At 39.0% G+C, this 13,811-nt stretch overlaps 1 protein-coding gene across 2 annotated transcripts in view; it reads right to left on the minus strand.

Annotated features, from left to right (window-relative positions):
* Positions 1-4,353: 4,353 nt before the first annotated feature.
* The window catches only part of PCDH15 (protocadherin related 15), a 353,826-nt gene continuing 344,368 nt past the window's right edge, over positions 4,354-13,811 (minus strand). The window contains exons 32-36 of one of the 2 annotated variants that reach the window (XM_035537702.1): positions 12,978-13,016; positions 11,029-11,102; positions 10,152-10,284; positions 7,986-9,423; positions 4,354-4,907 (exon numbers count right to left, since the gene is read on the minus strand). In XM_035537702.1, coding sequence (XP_035393595.1) covers positions 4,354-4,907; positions 7,986-9,423; positions 10,152-10,284; positions 11,029-11,102; positions 12,978-13,016 — 2,238 coding nt within the window. The remainder of the gene's footprint in view (positions 4,908-7,985; positions 9,424-10,151; positions 10,285-11,028; positions 11,103-12,977; positions 13,017-13,811) is intronic. The other variant, XM_035537720.1, reaches the window with a different exon arrangement.

The raw sequence follows: 13,811 nt of genomic DNA on the forward strand, positions 1-13,811 counted from the left end.
CACAAACAGCCTCTGCTTGAAAACGTGCAAACAGTTTGCAGGATTGGTGCTACTCTTGGGTGGCTCGTGGAAGGAACATCGTTGTTTTATCCTGTATTGGTAAAGAGCAACGATCAGTGCTAGAAAGATAAACCATGTTTCGTCTGACAGGGCTGGTACCACCCTGAAAGCTTTGGTTACACGTGAATTACCCAATTCTGCTCGTGTTGCTGCTACACTATTGATCCAGGTCTGTGTGACAGCTTTATCATTTAATCACCTGGGCTTAGTGCTCCAAGTCCAAACAGTGAAATTACTGAAATGCTCTTCTTCCAATAATAAAGAAAAAAGGTAGTATTTCTCAGTGCTCATCTAATAGGCTTCTGAGAAACAGCTGCCTTCCAAATTCATTTGATAAACTGCCATCTGTTTCTTGGGGGATTTATCTAACCTTGTTGTTTATCAATACTTCTGTAATAAATGCAAGTCTTTCTTAGACTACAAAAAACAGGGCAGTCAGTGGTAACTTAAAGTTACCATTTCTGTGTGCAGCGTTTGAAGGGTCAGCATGCAGGCATGTGCTACACAGGAGCGAGCTGCTGCCTATTTTATTTCTAGCTAGTTGTGCATCTGCACAGCCACAAGCCAGGGCTTGATGAAAAAGCATTCAAGTTTATACCCCCCATTTGCAGGAAAATTATTAATCTTACAAGGTAAGAAATGTTTATCACCATTCACTGGCTGCAAAATGTAATGTATTTGTAATGGTTTGAGTTACAACTGACATTTTCTAGAGACAAACTGATATAAAAAGAAAATGCTCCCCAACCACTGGGATCCTGCAAAAGCAGCCTGGAGATGACCACTGCAAGAAACTAGAACCACCACGGCTTTGAACCAGAAGAGATGGTTTTAGCTACACAAGCTGTTCTGATGAGCATGACACTTTCCAGAGTGCCATTCATGGTTGTGACTGCTTCAAAATACTCAGTTCCCACTGTGTTTTTCAATTGTGGAAGCTGAGATTTGTGTATGAGATTGCTGTTCTACCACTACTAAAATAAAAAAAAAACAACAGAATTTTCCGTCTCTTTTGCATTTTACTGTCCTTGCAAAGTTTTCCAGCTACATAACTAGCTTCTCGAAGGACTCAACCCTGGAGATGCTGAGTGATCCTATTGTGAAATCACTGCCAGCAGAAGGTACCAAGACAGGCACAGCACCCATCACAATCATGCTGTCCTTTTCCCCCATACCCACTCAGGCAAATAATGGGTGCATGGAGTATTAATACTTAAACCTTTTAAGCACCCTAACAGGCCCTGTGTGGGGATTTCTTTGCAATATTGCTCATAGCAGCACACATTTAAAGAAAAATAATGGAAGTTTCTATTTTTTTTTCCAAACATACCTTGTCCTGCCTCACAGTATTGCACTGCCCTTCTACAAGCCACCAAGTCTGTCATTTGAACCTTTCTTGTACGGAAGACGTAGCACAAGCCATCAAACTGCTAGTGCCTGCTTGGAGGAGCATACAAATTAAATCAATTTCAGGAGCAATGAGTATCACCTTGATTGGTCAGCCATTGAGCAGTTCTGCCACCCAGGGGAAAATACTCATGCCTTGCATAATCAGCTCTGCAAATTTCAGTGGTTAAATAGCTGAAAATTATATCCCAAGACCCAGATATTCTATTTACTGTATCTGTAAAAGCAATGCTAATACAAAACTTGCCAAAAGAAAGTGGAAGTGACCATTTTTCACTCTATCAGCATGTACTGTTATTGCTACTGGTTCTGGCACCCACTGTCTGCTCACAGTTTAAAATCTGTATTAATTTACACTATTTATTTATAGTGTTACATCCACAGGAAAAAAAAAAAAAGAAAAAGAAAAAAAAATACACCCCTAAAATCTTCTGAACCTGTAAAAGATTTTACAAAGCCCTTTCTTTTCAGTCAGTATTCATTCAGGTCATTAAGTCTTTACAAGTTTAGCTAAAATCAAGTTAGATTTTAGACAAACCCTACCCATTCCTGAAAGAGTGAAAGTTTTTAAGCTCTTTGCATTGTGGGAAAAGATATGAGCACATGAACAGCACAAAAGAGAAGGTATTGACAGGTTTTGCGCTTGATAAGCATGCGCTGTACTGCTGACCATCAGTGATGGGCATAACAATCCTTCACAGCACGCAAGCTGGCAGAGCTGTGCGTCTCTAATGAAAACAGGTAGGTAGAAAATTGAGAGTAGCTGGAAGATGATGATTCTCTAAAAAGCGTATGACCTTAGAGTCTTTAGTAAAAGTTGAATTGACAGATCTTGCAAAAAAACTGATGTAATGAAATAACAACAGTATCTTAAACAGGATTAAAATATAACATTTTACTAGTTATTTCAAAGAATAGATTTTTTTTTGTTGTTGTTCCTTCCATCATTCTTGTCTGTATGTTCAGACTCTAGCTAAATTCCAAACAGCTATTTTTTGTTAGGTAGCAAGTCTATATATGCCAAGGGAAAAAGAGTTAGGAGCAAGAAATACCCAGTATTTTTTTTTCTCATATGGTAGGCTATGTTGCATTTCTCATGCCTAAAAACAAGCACCACCTCAAAATATTTGGTTGGAAACCTCAGGTTGCAAAGGAGGTATTTGACAGAAATGTGACATTTACATCACCATAACATGCAAACAGCTTCTAAAGACAAACATTAAGAGGAATTGCCTGTAGGATAACCTGTGCAAGGGAAAAACAAACAAAATCACAGCAGCACAAGTCCATTTACTGCCAGAGCAGAACCAACAGCTATTGTCATCCAGATCTTGTGGTATAGCAACGGGGAAAGAATGATGATGCCAATCCTTTCCTTATTAGTTGCACGCATTTAACTGTGGACTCTTCCCATCTTTCAAGAGGTACCCATATTGTTCTCACAACTAGTTTGATCTCATCCTGAAGAAAAAGTTGGCATAACACAACAGGACACTTTTCTCACATGTATAAATATACATATATGGTTTTTGCTAATATCACATTGGAGAAGAATACTTTGCTCTGCATTGTTAATTTCTTTTAAGTATTACTTTGTGGTTATGAACAATGATGTTTCTCAGCTCCCTGTTGAATTTGTAACGTGACACACTCCCTATTTCGAGTTATAAACAGAAATTAAAAGCAGCTACCAGTATTTTATACAGTGTATTTTACAGGTAATGCTCACTTAAAAGATTTTGGAACAATTCTGTGTTCTGACACCCCTTGTCCTTCACAGCTGCATTTCTGCGTATTAGTCTCAGAAAGTGTTCGCTTTTTATCCCCTTCACCATGATCCATTTGTCTTTACAGCAGGTTTATGTTCAACACTATCAGAGTGGAATGGTGATTGTACCATTTAACCCAAAAGCTAGCTGGGCTTGAAAATGTATCTATCCCCTTCCCATTAATTACTTTTTATACCTATTTCTATCTCACAGAGTCCTGTATCATCCTGGCTTATTTCAGAGGAATATAGCCATAGAATGACAATTATTGATGGAGCATAAAAACTGGAGCTAAAGACCATATAAAGAAGAAAACAGCACTGATCTGGGAAGAGATGAAAAGATGAAAAATTGACTAGAGAAGAAAATTGGAATGAGCTAATTTACAAAAGAAAATGAACAAACCACGGCAAGGTAACTCTGAATAAGATTAATTGCTTTACATTTCCTTCCTCTTTGCAATTTTACCTTATTTAATCTTCTGTTCCACGTTCCTGTTTAACAATGCTATAGCCTTACAAACCCCGATTCCACTCTTACATTAGTTTGCTATTTCAGTGTTGAGTGAGATCGTCTGTTGGAAAAAACTGGTGTATCACTATTGACTTTGGTATTGTTACTCAAATTTAAACCAGCAGATTTGCTCCATTGACTTTCATGGATTTATTTTTAATTTATTACTCTGAGTTCAGAATCAAGAGCTCTGGATATAAATCTTGAACATAAATAGACAATTTTCCAAATCTAAACAGTATAGCCACAAGTACCACTACAGGAAAAACAAGCTAGGCATGTATAGAACTGTCTGAAAAGTTAACCAAATGTTGCTGTGCAGTTATTAGTAGTTTACTATTTATTAAACAATAAATCAAGATAAAAAATCTAATTAACTTAAATGAAGTATTGTTTAGTGAAATGGGAGCCTGTCAAAACAGTTGTTGGGGGGGACAATTAATTGGTACAAATGTGAGTGCAAATTTTTTTTTAACTTTAAAGCATGTCATTTGTAGTATACAACATATGTGCATGATACAAACTTCATACATTTTCTTCAGTGACAATAAAAAGCGCAGTTTATTATAAACTGAAGTAAAAATTAAAATTTAAAAAAAAAAAATCACAGTTTTGTCATTGGTATGTGAAGATTATTCCAAGGGCCCATCCAGAGCTCCTCTTCATCTGACTGTGTGTGTTCACTGTGTGACTCCAAGGGCTCTTTGACATCCTCGTTATCAACAACTGATTCCTGCTCTTCTGTGCTTTTCATTTTGGAGCCGCCTGGCTTTGCTACTATGTTTTCGGCCCCTATAGAGGAAGCAAATGAGACGCTACAAGGCCTCGTGTTCATTTTATCACTAGAAGATGGTCCCTTTGACAATGTGTTCAGTGGGACATTCTCCTCATGTGTCACTGCAAGCTTGTCCAGTTTCTTGAATTGTTTCCCCAGCCTCACTGGAGATGTGACTTTTAAATTATTAGCAAGGCAAACACGACGGGTTCTGACAACAGAGCCATTCTGTGCAATGTAGATGTTACCATTGACGTTGTTTTGAATATTGGGGTTATTAAGACGATTCCTCTGGCTGGAATCAGGAGCGCTGTCTTCTCCAGTGGAGCTGGTCTCATACTCTGGGTCAACTATCAACTTGATCCTTTTCTTTCTGGCCCACTGTTTAATGATAAACAGAAATGTTATTAAATCTCAGTATGATTTCTTACAGCTTTTTGTCCTTTTTCCTATCTCATCTTTTATCTAGACATTTAGTATGAAATTTTAACTTGGCATTTTGTACTATTCCTTTTAGACTGTACATTGGTATTTCCTAAATCTTCTGATTACCACTCTGTGCCACTACCATGTATGCCTAATGCTTGAACACACAATCAATTCAATCAATTCCTTGTACTTGAAAGTTACAAGGATAAACTCATTTTAGTTTGTGAACAGCATCCTTTCACTTAGATGGTATAAAACAAGGTATAAAAGCTATAAAGGTATAAAAAATTAGATTTTTTTTTTTCAAGTAGTGACAAATTCAGTGAGGGGTTGCTAGATGCATTCAGCTGTGCTGCAATTAAGTCAAAGTGCATCTTCTTTTGAGAATTCTGGAAAAAGAGATGTTACTTCCTGAGAGTTAATCTCTGTAAATTGCAGTATTAGTAAGCGAGACATATTTCAACAAAGCAATGTCTTGGTGTGTGTTACAAAGAGATAGGAAAAACAACTAGATACTACCACTTTATAAGACAAACGGGAAGGCATTGATGATGACAAAATTGTGTGATACTTCTAATAAAATACTGTACTAAGGGGTAAATGCTTAGGAAGGCCTTAGAAGTTTTCCTTCAGAGTATTACTGAATTGTAAATTCTGCACAGAAATGGCATTGAGCAGGGCTACTTTATATGCACACTATGTCCAGGAGAAAAATATCTCAGGACCTACACAAGGGAAACTCTCAGGCACGATGTTGGCAAAATTGGCTGGTTAGAAAGATTGATGTAAGGCTTTGTGCCAATTCCAATCTAGAGGAACCAATGGAGATGCTTTGATATTAAATAAAAGATGGTGGAGAAATGAGACTTTTGGTTTTATGTAATCCATACACATTCTTAACAAGTTAATGCAAACAATTTCCATGTTGCAGTAACTTTGTACTAATATTGATTACAAAAACCCCATTACATAATTTATGATTGATTCCTGGTGATACACTGAAACAAGCTATCATTGTTCTTGAATTAATAAAGCAAATGCTGTTGTTTCACTAAGGCAGCAGATACCATCACAGTTAACTCCCACTGCAATACATACACATGCACTTAAGAAAAGACAGTTTTAAGAGAAAGAATATCATGCCAGAGAGAAACGGGTGATGATAATTCTTAAGCTTTGAGAAGTTACACTTTGTACAAATTACTTATAGGCCTATTCATTTGTTCCTGATAAAGACATATAATTTTCTTCATACATATGTATTCAGGTGGATGAACAGACGGACTTGTTTAAATGGGATCTATGGGAAAATATCATGTGCAGCTACAATTTTGTGCTATATGGGAATACAAAAAGTGAGTCATCATAAACCCAGTTCACATCTCAATTGGAATTCCAGACACAAAATGAAAAGTTACTATCACGTTTTACAGCTCAGCACCCATTGCCCTTCCAGGGTAACTCCCCAGCAGGCTGAAGTATCCCACTATCATTAAAATTCAAACATTTTTCTTGCTCCCTCTAATAGAGACTTCCTGGCAGAGCTTTGGTGCATATGCCCAAAGCCAAATTTGTACTAGCTCAAAAGTACTCACAAGACTAATCCAATACTGGCTCAAAGCTTCAATTTTATTTAAGCTTTCTATTGCTTATTTGGATAGATGGTTGAGAAACAACTCTATGGCTTTTGATAAAAGGCAGATGAAGTACAGATAGATTGTGTGTATACAAAGCTTTCATACTTGGTGTGCTGGCAGCACGGGTAAGAGCTCTGTGAAGCAGTAAATCATGCAGGGATTGTTTCTTATAGGAAAATACAAAGATGACAACTTAAGTTGTAAATAACAGAAATCCTTCCTAGGCGATCATGCTTGTTCTGAGCAGAAATGTACTATAAGATTTCTCTATTGAATGACATCAGATATTGCAGCTTAGCGAATTTTAAAAGGTAAATACCAACATACTGAACATAGTTACCCAGCAATACTTTGCCATTATGCATCTCAAACTTTTAATATATTTTTTTAAAAACAAACAAAAAACAGCCAAAAAAAATCCAAACCCCACACAGTAAAGCGGGAAAGGCAGAAGTTAGAAAATATAACTCATTTCCTCTTATCAAATTCACATTGTACACCTACCTCTGCACTCCTGCCTTGTACATCAACAATACCTGAATCCCATAATCCAGAAGCAGTTTAATCCCAGTGCTGCTAGTAATATCCAGCAGATTTGGGAATGTTACTGTGCTGCAATTTCAGTTTTCCTCCCAGAAAATAGGGCTAAGGTTTACACCACAGAACTCAGGTGAAGATTAGCAAATGCTTATATGGTAGTGAAATGTGATGAAACCATGTATGACCTTCAAGTCATAAATATCTTCATCCTCATTCCTGTTCTCCACTGAATCCCGTATGTTTTGCACCTTTTCCTTCCTGCTATTTTGTGACACAGACATAACCTGCCTGAGCACAGGGCTCTTAACAGGTTTGTGCCACCATGCTCATTGAGCTACCCATCACAGCTAATACAAAATGCCATGTACTTTTGCATCACTATATGCATAAAAAAGCATTAAATGTAAAAATTAGCACAGTGCCTCTTTAACTACATTACTGAAATCAGCAGAGAAAGAGAAGTATTCTTTCTTGCCATTGCTATATGAAAAGAAATCCTTCTATATCCATCAATAAGTATACCTGAGTAGTCTTTCAGAGGAATTATATTAGTTTGGTTTTCCATAGTTCTATCCTTAACATAGCATAAAAGATTTAAATGCTGAAGCAATAAGCTTTGCCATTTTCTTTTTGGCTACCTCTAGTCAAGCACGAATTGTTTAGGAAAGACCACACAGAAGGCACAGCAAACAAGATCACTCCTTATTGCAAAATCTCCACCTACTGTTGTTCCTTTTCAAAAGGACGTAGAATCACCAGCAGTCTCTGACTCCGTAATGGCAGTATTGAGGGTCTCATCTGACTGAGACTGACTGTGTTCCTGGGATATCTTTTTTATTTTCTTTCTTTGCATATTAGTGTCTGAACTTTGATTCCCAGTATCAGGGGAAGTAGCAGTTTTGCTAGAAGGGGCACTAGCTGTGCTCTTTGTCCCTTCAGTACCTTTGGAAGTAACACTGATTTCACTTTCTAGGCAAGAAGATTCATTCTTACTGATAGCTTTCTCCTTGTCACTAGCATCTGTATCAACCTCCTTTGTGCTTTCATCTTCACTATCCTCACCATTAATTCCTGATTTTCCTCTCTCGCCTTCTTTGTTAGCAGCAGCTCTTGCATTTGCAGATGTTTCAGAAACTGCGCTATTGTTTGTGTTATCTGCATCAGGGCTTGCACTGACTTGGTCCGTATCTTCTTGTTCATCTTCTTCTGAAACCTCTTCTATCGTATCTTCTATTTCAAGGCTGGCAGAGGAAGTTTTGCTCTTACAGCTGGATCCTGAAGCTTTCCTGTAGCTTGTACCTGATGCAGTAGAGCTGATGTTTGATTTCTGGCTGGATCGCCTCACTCTGCCACGAGAGCTACCTCTCCTACTTTTTACACTCGACCTTTCAGTGCTTCTTCTACTGCTGGACTCACTAGTCCCCGATTTGCTGAATGAACTTTGCGTAGATGAGCTCCTTGAGAGGCTATCATCTTCATCACTATCAGACTCTTCCTCATCACCATCCTCTTCAGAAGAGTCCTCCTCTGATTCACTGCTGGAGCTGGATCCAGATTCATCATCAGAATCCCCCAAATCATGCCCAGTTTCCTCATCAGAGTCCACAGTACTTTCAGTGGCTTCATCGTGGTCCAGAGTTACTTTCAAATAGTCTTTATCTTCTGACTCCGAGCCAGAGCTACTACTCTTCGCTGATGACTCATCTGAAGAGTATTTTCTTCTCCTCTTCTTTTTCTTCTTATCCTTCTCATAATCACTATCCTCATGTTCGCTCTCTGCTGTGATGCTTATTGAAACTCCTGATTTTGCTTCATCTCTTTCATATTCTTCCTCTCCTTTTCCTCTTGCATCTTGAAATTTTCTGGAGACGCTAATGCGTTTTAACACATGATTTAGCTTTCTCATTGAAGGTCTGTCGTCTGTTGATTTCTGGAAGTAACTTCCCCTGATAATCATGCTTTTCTCATCAACCACTTGGTGAGCTGACATCAACTTGGCATAACTGGAATCTTTCCTACTGGCTTTCACTTTCTGCAGAATCATTGGGAATATCTTTGCTTTCTTCCATGGAGAACGAGCAGACTCAGCTTTTCCTACTGGTTTTTGAGCACTGACTGCTACACGACTTAAATGCATCACTGCTTTTAGTTTCCTTTTCCCCTGGCTGGTTCTATATACTCTTCCAGAGCCATGCCTTAGATCCATCCCACCACCTAAAGGTCTACCTTCTATTTGAGCCCCTGCTCTCTGGCTTATACCTCTGCTTGAAGGACCTCTGACTTGACTCATTCCCTGCAAATTATGAAAATGGAACTTGATTACAATTTGAAATATAGGTATTACAAAAACTCATAGCCTAAGTCAGTAGGAACAAATGCAACACTTTTTCCCAGGATTAAAACTAACTCACTTGTTTTAGAATAGCTTTTTACCAAAGTTATGAGGAAGCTTTACTCGTAGAAGAGGCTGCAAATGCACAACTACCTTGCCTTGGCAACAGGGAAAAATACTGGTTCATAAATGTTATCTCTTCTCATTTAATAAAAACCCATGTGATGGATTAAGAGTCTGGTAATTCTGAATATTAAGTTTAAAAAATGAACATTTCTTCTGGCTGACACTGATATTTCAGAATTTCCTTACATTCAGTTGTAAACTTTATGTTAAATTAGTTTAGGTGACTATTTTTCTCACTGGAAAATCACCAGTTATAGGCTGAATATTAGTAACACTCCATTCAGTTAAGAACATAAAATGGAATTACCTAAGGCCATGTGGACTTTCATTGAAGTCGAAATCTACATTAAGGGAAAAACTAATGTGCATATTAAAAGAAACTTTGCAATTCCTTTTCATTTCTGACACAAACTTTACTGGTCATTACAATGGCAAATGATTAGGATTGGAAGAGCTGCTTATTTGGTCTATATAGAGTATTCTAATTACAAAATCCATTTGATTAGGTTTACCAATGCTTCGCCTTGTTGCAGAGCCAGATTCAACACACCAGAGATGCCTACCTCTTCTGCTGTTGATCCGTGTGGGCTGTAGTAGTAGCCACCATCGTTCTCCACCACGACTTCCCCATACTCATCGTACATGCCCGAAGGAGACAGCAGTCTGCGGCGGCTCCCATACTGAGGCAGTTCATACCTGGCAAAAAAACATCAGTTCTTTGTAACATGCAACAATGTACTCACGCGTGTCTCCACACACAGCTACAAACGTGCGAACTACAAACTATTGCAAATGGCCCAACGCCCATTACAACCGGAGGGAGCCCCAGCTGCCAGGTCTCTGGGATCTCCTGAATGCAACGACCTTCTTTTCCAGGTACCTCATCTTCTTTGTTATTATTTTTTTTTTTAATTGAGGGATGAAAGAGTAGATTCTCTAGGATCAGTTCTGGAGAATCCTTGCAAGCTTGTAAGAATAGCAATAATCCCTATAGTGCTTGCAGTCAAACAGACTTTATCCAAAAAAGGCAGGATGATATTTTTCTAGGTAAATGTAAAAAGCCAGATGCTGGCTAGGAACTATGAGCAGAAAGTATCACTGAACTCAGGCTGGTGAGACAGAAAAGGGGAGGAGATGATGTAAATTCATCTCCAAGACAGCAGATATATGCAAATAAAAAAGAGAATATAAAAATGGCATGATAAATGGAGTATGCACGCTGTGGTGCAATAATTGGATTCCTAAAGAAGCAGGGTGTTACACAATGCCCCTTTAACTTTCAAGAATTGAGTTTTGTTGTCAGCACACTCATTAGTGGATGCAAAGATTAAAGTAATCCTGAGGTGAAGGGAAGTCTACAGATTAGGCGCTGTAATAATAAACATCACCAACCTTGAAAAGCAGCATGTTTAGAAATACATAGGAAAAATGAAAATGTACCCATGCTCATAACTGTAGTAATCTTGCCCATAGTATTCCTGCCCTGGATCAATTCCAGACTCCATACTTAATTCCTGTTGAGAGAGAACACCGATTGAATGTAAACAGTGACACACGGTATGACTGATGATAAAGACACAAAGAACAGTACCCCAAAGTGCAAAAAAAAAACAAACAAAAAAAAAACAAAGAAAAGGACTATAATAATTCAAGGAACACTGTTAACCATCAAGAACCACAATGAGAAATCAACACAAGCTTTAAATGACCCCCACCCTGGTGTATTTCCTGGGAGTGACTGTTCTAAGTCCGCTAAATGCAGGCGCTTGCTGGTGTGGGATGCTGTCTCACTTACCCTGCATAAAACTGCCATTCACCCACTGAAATACACTTTGCCTATTCAGGGAATCACACTGGGTCTAAAAGATTTGAAACAGAAAGTATTGTGTTTATAAACAAGAACTGTCTTTGCACTTCACTGCAGTGTACTAATACTTCCATTAACTCGGCAGGCCAACTGCTTAGTTCATCTCCAGGTACAATCATCAATTATCAGTTGACTAATTATCTGAAAAAATAGATCACACTTGAATAGCAAGGAAATTATTGTCTCTGTGAATCTGGACATGAAGCTAGGATAGCTTTCCATCTGTGTGATGAAGCACATGGGAGCAACTTAAAGATGCTCAAGGGCAAAATCACAGAATCATTCAGGTTGGAAAAGACCCTTAAGATCTTCAAGTCCGACCATCAGCCTGACACAACCAAGTCCACCACTAAACGATGTCCCTAAATGCCACATCCACACATCTCTTAAGTACCTCCAGGGATGGCCACTCCACCACTTCCCGGGGCAGGCTGTTCCAACGGCTGACCATGCTCTCTGTGAAGAAATTCTTCCTGATATCCAATCTAAACCTCCCCTGCCACAACTTAAGGCCATTTCCTCCTCCCCTAACATTTGTCAACCAAGAAGAGAAAGACACCCACCTTACTACTACTTCCTTTCAGGTAGTTGTAGAGAGCAATGAGGTCTCTCCTCGGCCTCCTTTTCTCCAAACTAAACAACCTCTGGTCCCTCAACTGCTTCTCATGTGTCCTATTTTCTAGTCCATTCACCAGCTTCATTGCTCTTCTCTCAAGGCATCCCAGCAACTCACCATCTTCCTTGTAGTGAGGGCACAAATCTGAGCACAGTACTCAAGGTGCAGACTCACCAGTGCCATGTACAAGGGACAATCACTTCCCCAGTCCTGCTAGCCATGCTATTTCTGATACAAGCCAGGAGGCCACTGGCCTTCTTGGCCACCTGGGCACACTACTGGCTCATGTACAGCCCCTGTGGACCAACACCCTCAGGTCCTTTTCCTCTGGGCAGCTTTCCAGCCACTCTTCTCCAGACCTGTAGCACTGCATGGGGGTGTTAGGACCCAAGCACAGCACCTGGCACTTAGCCTTGTTGAATGCCATACAACTGGATGCAGCCCATTGATGCAGTCTATCCAGATCCCTCTGCAGAGCCTTCCTAGCCTCAAGCAGATCAACACACAACTTGGTGTCGTCTGCAAACTTATCCCCTCATCAAGATGGTTAACAAAAATACTAAACAAAGCTGGCCCCAATACGGAGACCTGGGGAACACCACTTGTGACTGGCCACCAACCAGATTTATGTCCATTCATGACAACCCTTTGGGCCTGGCCATCCAGCCAGTTCTTCATCCAGTGAACAGGATATCCACACAAGCCATGAGCACCCAAAATAACAAGAGGCAATAAATTTCAAGTATTTAAAAACTACATAAATGGATTAACAAATGTTAGAGTCTTCCTTTTCATCTAAGACAGTCAGGAAAAAAATTACCCAGCAAAGATGAGTTTTGATTAGGAAATAATGTAAAAGCCATTTTAACTGTTATTGAACAATTAAGACATAAAAAATACTGGTACCTCTGGTCTGAGAAGAGAAGGTCTCAGCAACTGCTGTTGCTACAGAAGAAAATCAGAAAGGTGTTAATTAGGCAGTAACAATTAAAACACAAGTCATTTGTGTCAGAAGATTGGAAAGAAATCTTAACAACACAGGTCCTTTAGAGCCTTTCATATGGCAGTCACCTGTGTGCTTCCATATTCACTGAGAAGGAGAAAACTGCTGAGCACCTACTCTTGTATTATCACTTTATAGTCCACTATTTATTATATGAAATCAGCTTTCCAGTTTATGTGGTGATTCTCTAGATTATTTAGCTCAAGGACTTTTATCAGAGTCCAATAGAATTATTGTGTCGTGTGTGTTGTAGACAGCAGGGAAACAGTGGCAAACAAAAATTCCCCACAATGGGTAGAAAGCAAACCTATGGGTTTGTAGAAAAGCCTCTGATTCAGCTACTAAACACCTGAAGTACCTTGACTTCTACCCTAAGCTTCTGCTGCAGTACCATCACTTCAGTCCTCTATCTATATTTCTGTACTTCTGTGGCTTTTAACTAAATGCCTTGCAACCACAAATAGACTTGAATTCACAATCCCAATTAGATAGTGAAACATTATCTCACTTACTTTCTTTACAGATTATCTGTGATTCCTTACTCTGTGCAGGACACTGTGAGAAAAGCATGCTGGGGTGAGCAGAGAGACCCCTGGAGGTCACACAGAGAGGACTGACAGATCTATATGGTGCATCATAGTTAAACACAGGTCATTTTCGGCAGTCACTTTGTTAATTAGTCTGCACCTCCAGTTTTCTGTAAATGACTTAGACTAATACGCATTAATTTGCAGTTT

The sequence above is a fragment of the Cygnus atratus genome, chromosome 7 (assembly GCF_013377495.2).
Source record: "Cygnus atratus isolate AKBS03 ecotype Queensland, Australia chromosome 7, CAtr_DNAZoo_HiC_assembly, whole genome shotgun sequence".
Classification (NCBI taxonomy): Eukaryota; Metazoa; Chordata; class Aves; order Anseriformes; family Anatidae; genus Cygnus; species Cygnus atratus.